A 7,389-nucleotide genomic window follows, 5' to 3' on the forward strand; every position below is an offset into this window, starting at 1 on the left:
GGTTTGAATGGTATTTTTGTTCAAAATAAGAACAATAATCTATTTTGAGATATTTTATAAATAAGAGATACGTTAGTGATATTTCTCTAACTATTCAATCTAGTTTTAAAAAATTCTCAAAAAGTGAAATCACTCACTTTAAAATTTCAATCAAAATGGCTTACTAATACAATATTTCAAATTTTTGTTAACTATATATTATCATCAAGAATCTTCAAAATGAGCTAAACACACAATATATATAAACGCATGCAAGCAAAAAATAGCGATAATTAGGATGAAGCATAAACATCAACATGGACGTAACCAGTGATACCAAACAAACTAAATAACTAAAATTCTTCACTAGAGTGAAGCATCTCCACAACTTGCCTCATTGACGGCCTATTTTCCCTGTCCTCTTCAACACATTGCAGTGCCACTTCCACCAAAACTTCCATTCTCTCCGCCTCAAAACGGCCTTCCAACTTCGGATCCGCGATCTCCAGAACCCAATCCGGAGACTCTCTCTTCCTCTCCCTTACCCAAGTCACCAGCCTCCTATGCTCTGGCGGCGCGTCTCCGGCGTCAAGCGTCTGAGCTCCGGTCGGCCTCCGTCCCGTCACCAGCTCCAACGCCACGATGCCATAGCTATACACGTCGACCTTGGACGTGATGGGTAGATTGTAGACCCACTCGGGAGCCATGTAGCCTCGGGTCCCTCGGATCCTCGAGAAACTCGACCTGTGCGATTCGCCCCGGCTCTGGAGCTTGGACAGCCCGAAATCGGCCACTTTGGGGTGATACTCAGAGCTGAAAAGAATATTTTGAGGCTTAACATCGCAGTGGAGAACCCACTCCAAGCACTCCTCGTGGAGGTAAGCGAGCCCTCTCGCGGTCCCCACGGCGACCTCGAGCCGTTTTTGCCAGTCCAGCAAGGCGAGAACGTCAGCGAGGGAGCCGTGTTGCATGTACTCGTACACCAACATCATGTGGCATCCCTCGGCGCAGTAGCCCCACATCTCGATCAGGTTCATGTGGTTAAGCCGCCCTATGACGCTCCTTCGGTCAAAAACTCGGCCTCGCCCTGAGCTGCCTCACTCAGGCGCTTGACCGCCGCGACTCTGCCGTCCGCCAAAACTGCTTTGAAAACCGTCCCTCCCGAGCCTCTCCCGATCTCGTGCGCAAACCTCTGAGTCGCTCTCCGTAGCTCGGCATAGCTGAACTCCTCGAACGTGGCCGCCGCACGCATGTAGCCTAGGGTCGTCTTCTCGCTCCGCCCTTTCCGTGATAAGTACAGTCGGATAATCACCGCCGCGACACAGAGAATCTCCAGAGCTAAGAAGCCAACAGCAACCCAGAGCAAGACTGCCACAGAGTTGTTTCTCTGGCCGGTCACCGAAAGTAAGGGTAAAACGAGTGTGGTTTTGTCGGGAGGGCAGTAATATCGATCTGTAGTGTTTTTCTCTTCGTAATCTTTGGGCACTCTGATGTATACGTCAGCTTGGAAGTCATCCGTACGGTGACCATTGACCAAAAGCGTCTTTGGGAAACAGACAAAGATTCCTTCGTTAGGGTGGTATGAATGTTGAAAGCCTTTGCATTCAGGCTTGGCTAGGCATATGTCTTTGCATGCTTTCAAAGTGGTGTTAGGCAAGTAGCTTTTGTCGTAGCCGTAGAACTCGGCATTTGAAACGCGGACAAAGCGATCGCTGAGCTCGTGATCATAGCCTCTCGATGCAAAGTCCGGCTCGCAGCCGAAGAACCAGTCGTTGCTGTTTTTCACCCCGTACCCCGGTGCACAAGAGCATCTTCGGCCAGAGGCGTGGTGATAAGTATAGAAGCTATTCGGACCGCAGACTCCGTGGACCCGGCACGGCTCTTGGTAGGCTTGCCAAGTAACGGACCAAGCTCTCGTCCTCTCATCAAGGCTGTACAACCGAAGATTACCGTCTGGGTCAAGTGTCAGTCTCCGGTGAACCTTCTCTCCGTAGTCGCTGCCAACAAATGAGAGTTCGTCGGACGAGGAGAAGCCCCCAATGGAGTTCAACGACGCGATCTTGCTGTTGTTGTACGTGGAGCTTCCGTTATCAAAAACTTGTGACCACAGAAACGGCCAGTAAACGCTCGAGATTTCCGGGAACGGACCCTCGTATTTGCCGCGGAGCGTATTGTCGTCGTCGAAGTAGAACTTATAGTAGCCTGAAGAATAGTTGGCTCGGCTTTTAGACGAGACGAGTTCGGTGAACATGGTTAATGTTTGATCGGGAAGTAGCGTATCAGTGGGCGATTTGAAGCTCTCCCACAGAATCGGCCCTTTCTCCGAAGCGCTGAGGACAAGGTTTCCGCTGTTTTTGAGACTCGGCCTCACGGAAGATATGTTACTGCTCGTTCCGGTGCTCCAGAGACTGACTCGGCCTGTGTCGAGAAGGACGAGATTGCCCTTCTTCGTGATGAGAAGCTTGGTGCCTCGTCCGTTGGCCGGGTGGTCGCGGTTTGCCATCCAAACTACGGAGGATTCGACAAAGCGCACTGCGAAGCAGAAAGCATTTTTCCCAACGGGAAAAAAGCCCGCCGAGAATATGCGGTTTTTGGAGACCAGAACGTCGGTGAAATATTTCTCCACAGACAGAGATGAGAGTTGGTGAAGAGTATCGGTGGTGCTGGAGAGAGAAGGAGGGACTAACTGACATAGTAAAGAGAGAAGAAGGGGAAGGGATCGAGCGTGGAATTCCATGAGAGAAGGAATATTGGTGTTTGAAAGCCCTTTGGACAAACACTAAACATTCTTATATAAAAACAAAAGTTAGTGTAAGAAACACGCAATTATTATTTTTTATTTTTCTAGTCATGGGGGAAAATTTGGACCAGGGTGATGGTAGAGTTTAGGAGTACAGTACTATTCCACTCTTTTCACAGCACCAGAATTATTCGTGGCCGATCTTTTTCATTCAAATAGTTAATAAAATCTAAAACTTGTAACTTGAACGTCTAGCTAGGTAGCCAGGGCAGAATACTGTTGAGCTTAATATGCAATTTTTCCATTCAATATATAAATGTGAATCGGAAGTTATAATATGAATATTCAAAGTCTTTTTGATGACTTAGTCAATACGGTGAGTATGATGACTTAGTCAATTCGGTGAGTACTACGAATAATCAGTACTCAGATCTTACCAATGACATGGTCTCTCAGCTATACTGGTTGGTGTATTCGTGAGTTCTCTGACCTAATGACATAATGAACTTTGAGGTCCCTTATGTACACTGAGATTCATGACCTAATGAACCTTGCCCAAAAACCATAAACCTAGTTACCTGATAAAATTCTAATTAGATAATTAATTAATTTAAATTTGTGAGTTCCATTAAAAATACTACTTTCATAATTTGAAATCGTAACACTAAGATAAATTAGGCCCAAATATAGCTTTTAAAAGTCATTTAGACGTGAAGAGAGATAGTCTCACTAACAAGTACCCTCCGCATCCAAGTCTTCCAAATAATGTGAAGCAAAAAGTTGTAAGAAAAAAAAAACAATTAAATACTAGTAAATATATAATAAAGAAGAGTAGAGGAAAATTCAACGGTTCTTTTCCTTTGCCGTAACTCTGTGCAAGTCTTCCATACGATCCATCTGTATACTCCAGTGAAAGTTACTAGCAAAAAATAAAAAATAAAAATTAAAAAAAATACTCCAGTGAAAGTGCAACAAAATGTTTGAAAAAAAAACTGTTGGAAGGCAAGTTTTGTCCTTTGTCGTCGGTTTTTTTAATCGCTACTGATTTGTGTCGTTTTTTTATTCATAATATATACGAACATATCGCTTTCAAACAAGTAAAATAATCAAAATTTAATTTCATAATGTAAATATTTCAATTTTAAACTTTATGTTTACCTAACTTTAAGTTTTGAACATATATATAAAAAAAAAAATTATATTTTGTAACATCTTTTCCGCCAACATTCCAATTCCATCTACGAATGATCTCATCCAAAAAAAAAAATTCTATCAATGTAATCCATATACTTTTCAATTTTCTGTTATTTTTCCGTCGGTGTTTTCATCAATGATTGGCATTTTTTGTAATTGGAGATCATTGGCAATATAATTGGCCAGCAACATTTTGAAACATGTGTATCAAGTGATACGATTTTTAGTTACCCAATACCCAAAGTAGAAAGAAAAATGTAATTAATGTGGTACCTAGGATAGTCTAGTGGTAATTCCACACCACTTCCTGTGTGGAGGTCGTGGGTTCAATCCCACTGCAGCAAAGCTGCCTTAAAAAAAAAATATAATTAATATTATAAAAACAACTAAAACAAATTGCTTGTTAATCTTTCAAAGATATAACATATTTATCTATATTTTATATTTCATCATCGTCATTATATCCCCCTCAAACTTAAAATTTTAAATTTGACAAGATTCAGCCTTCATGGAAATTCATATTTGGTGATCACCCAAAGAAAAAAAAATCTTTTTTTGTCAAAAAAAAAAAAAAACTTTCAAGCCCAATATGAAAATGCCATTTACAGGCCTACACAACAAACTAATAAATAAATAAAAACCTAGCCCACTGGATAAGAACATTCATTTTTCTACTATGTCATCCTTGCGAGACATTCTCATTTGATGACTTGGTATAAATATTGCAAAACGAACCACCACTCAAATTACTATCATTAGACTATTGATTGGCGTTATTTTTATGTATGTTGTAATTAAGTAGACAATGTGTATTGTTCTATGCGATTTTATATATTTAGTACAATATGCATGACTTTTGTTTGTATTTATTTGTTCATGAATATACATCGACTTACCCCTTATTTAATAGTTGACCAAAAATATGTGTTATATACTGTGCACCTTTGCATTGATCGTTTATTAGTATTGGACCGCATTAATGGTAAGTAAGTAAGACAATCCTTACATAGCAATTGTTTACCACACTTATATATATATTTGCAAAACTGTTGGCACAGTGCTAACGAGTTAAACTTAAATGGCACCTTAAAAAGAAATGCAAATCTAACTCTTAAGAGTGACAGTTGGTTTCGTGAATCACATGCCATAAATTCAACGGCCAAAAATAGTCTCAATTCTCCAGCAAGCTCTCAACAATAAAACAAGCCCATAAATTATTTCCATTACTTGTTCCTTTCAAGTTTCAATCAATCAAATTGCAAACAAACAAAAACGGTTGAGGCCTTTCTGTCCGCCAGTTGCAACCAACTAAATTGGGGATTCAATTTGTCTTCTAGTGTATTTTGAAATTTCTTTTTAACCAACTAAAATTCCCTTCTCTCACTATATATTAAAAAAAAATTATACTTCAAAGCTGTTAGTACATGATATCACTAGCATGATCTCGTTGAAATAGAAATAAAAAATCGTCTCTTAATAAGAAATGAATTAGGTTAACTTCTCGAAAAAGAAAATGAATTAGGTTACCAATTTATGATTTGAAATTAAATTCATGCTAGTTTCGTTTAATTAATATTAATACCTAATAGTAACACGCCGTTTGGACTGTTCAAGATGAAATTCATTCATTTCTTTCTTCTCGTAATCTCGTCTAAATATTTCAAAAGGAAATACTCACTCAGATTTCCATTTCCACAACCCCAACAACCACCCTATCGTCTTCCTCCGCCAATTTTTTTTTCCCTCTGTACAACACTAATATTATTATTTTTATTATTATCTCCGCCCATATTTATATTTAAAAAAGAAACTTAAAAAAAAAAAAAAAAAAACAAAGATCAGCTTTGCTGGATCGGCCTAAGAATTACTCGATCTTGCTAACTCCGATTCGCTTAATAACGGCGTTCCTAACGGCGTCAGTGTGAAGGTAGAGACCGTTGTGCTTGATCCCAGACATGTAATCCCTAACTTCCTTTCTGATCATCTCTTGCATAACTCTCAAAAACTCCTCACTGAAGAACTGCTTCTCGTACTGACCACCACCGCTCGGACTCACCGGAGCCACGGCCACCGAAACCTCAGGCACCGGCGCCGGAGGCGATGGCGGCGCAACGTCCGACGACGGGAGCGAGAGGCTCAGCGACGTCGGCGGATCGACGGCGGCCATGTCAACTTCCCGGCACGGCACCGCCGTGGGAACGACCGGCCTGAAGGCCAGGACGGGGAGGCTCGAGTCGCTGAGGTCCGATCCGGCGGGGGATCCGACGCTGGCGGATCTCTTGAGAGGCTGGAGATCGGCGGCGGAGAAATCGTCGGAGGAGATGGAACAGGACTTGCGCTTCAGGGTCGAGTTCCAGTGGTTCTTGATGGCGTTGTCCGTACGGCCGTTGAGGAGGCGCGCGATTGTGGCCCACTTGTTCCCGAACCGCGCGTGGGCTCGGACGATCGTGTCGTCCTCGTCCGGCGTGAAAGGGCGGTGCTCCACCTCCGGCGAGAGCTGGTTGCACCACCGGAGCCGGCAGGATTTCCCCGATCGGCCGGGGATTGATTTGCTGATCAGCGACCAGTTTCTCGGCCCGTAGTTTTGGACCAGCCTCCGGAGAGCCTCGTCCTCTTCGGGACTCCACGGTCCCTTTATCCGATCGGAATCTCTCTTCGCCGTCGACGATAACTCCATTTTGAAGGGATAGAATTGGAAATTCCCCTGATAATAATTTATTTTATTTTTTTGTTAGTTTTGATGGCGGTCGAGTGGAGGCTGAGCCTCGCCTTGGGGTTAGAGAGAAGAGCAAGTAAAACGAGCTTGGGAAAGGATTATATATGGGAGAGAAAAAGGCCTGACTGGTTAAAGCCGGTGGAAATGACCGGTCGTGGCGGTTAGGGGAGTTAAAAAAAAGGAAAAATAAAATTCTTTGAGACGAGGCTAAGGCAGTTAGTAACTGCATACAGCTGGCAAACTGACACGCGTTGCTTTCTCTGGCACACCTTTCTTCCAACCTACACGTATTATAGTCTATTTGAGTCCTAATATAATCAATAATAATCCATGAACCCGTTATTTGTTTTTCCTTTTTCTTCATCTAATTTATTATATGCCTAGTGTTCCAACTATACGCGTCCCTTTCATCATCCACTGGGTCCAATCGCGGCGGATCGGACGTTCCAGATTCAATCTCGGTTTTTAATGATTGTTCACGAACCAATCAGATTGATTCTTCGAAAGTTCCTCTTTTTAGGAGCTACATAGAAGGCTACGGTATAGTAATTTGTAACGTTATTAAAAAGCAATTAAGCTTAAGCTCTTAAAATTTTCAATTTAGTTTTGAAAATTTTCACAGAAACTTGGCTGGAGCCGTTTTTTTTTTTTTTGCCCGCTTTTAAATTTAATTAATATATATATATATATATATATATATATATAAATATGCGTGTATTAATGTAAGCAAAAGCCGTTTTAGAAGTTAAAAAAAGCCGTG

At 41.8% G+C, this 7,389-nt stretch overlaps 2 protein-coding genes and 1 pseudogene across 2 annotated transcripts; all 3 read right to left on the reverse strand.

Moving 5' to 3' along the window:
- Window positions 1-242: 242 nt before the first annotated feature.
- On the reverse strand, window positions 243-965 carry LOC149392046 (putative receptor protein kinase ZmPK1). Its single transcript, XM_089620885.1, has one exon. It carries the CDS (start codon window positions 948-950, stop codon window positions 333-335), a length of 618 nt encoding a protein of 205 aa, XP_089477011.1. The 5' UTR covers window positions 951-965; the 3' UTR covers window positions 243-332.
- A 65-nt stretch (window positions 966-1,030) lies between these two features.
- LOC149392047 (putative receptor protein kinase ZmPK1) lies at window positions 1,031-2,716 on the reverse strand. Its single transcript, XM_089620087.1, has one exon. It carries the CDS (start codon window positions 2,714-2,716, stop codon window positions 1,031-1,033), a length of 1,686 nt encoding a protein of 561 aa, XP_089476213.1.
- A 2,796-nt stretch (window positions 2,717-5,512) lies between these two features.
- On the reverse strand, window positions 5,513-6,719 carry LOC149392048 (transcription factor MYB44 pseudogene; annotated as a pseudogene).
- Between the last annotated feature and the right edge of the window lie 670 nt (window positions 6,720-7,389).

Source organism: Urtica dioica, chromosome 7 (assembly GCF_054948205.1).
Source record: "Urtica dioica subsp. dioica isolate 48M chromosome 7, U.dioica_male_clone48M_v1_H2, whole genome shotgun sequence".
NCBI classification, from domain to species: domain Eukaryota; kingdom Viridiplantae; phylum Streptophyta; class Magnoliopsida; order Rosales; family Urticaceae; genus Urtica; species Urtica dioica.

Excerpts from the sequence above, each read along its gene's own strand:
- LOC149392046 (XM_089620885.1), bottom strand. The coding sequence starts at position 950 with ATGCAACACGGCTCCCTCGCTGACGTTCTCGCCTTGCTGGACTGGCAA.
- LOC149392047 (XM_089620087.1), bottom strand. The coding sequence starts at position 2,716 with ATGGAATTCCACGCTCGATCCCTTCCCCTTCTTCTCTCTTTACTATGT.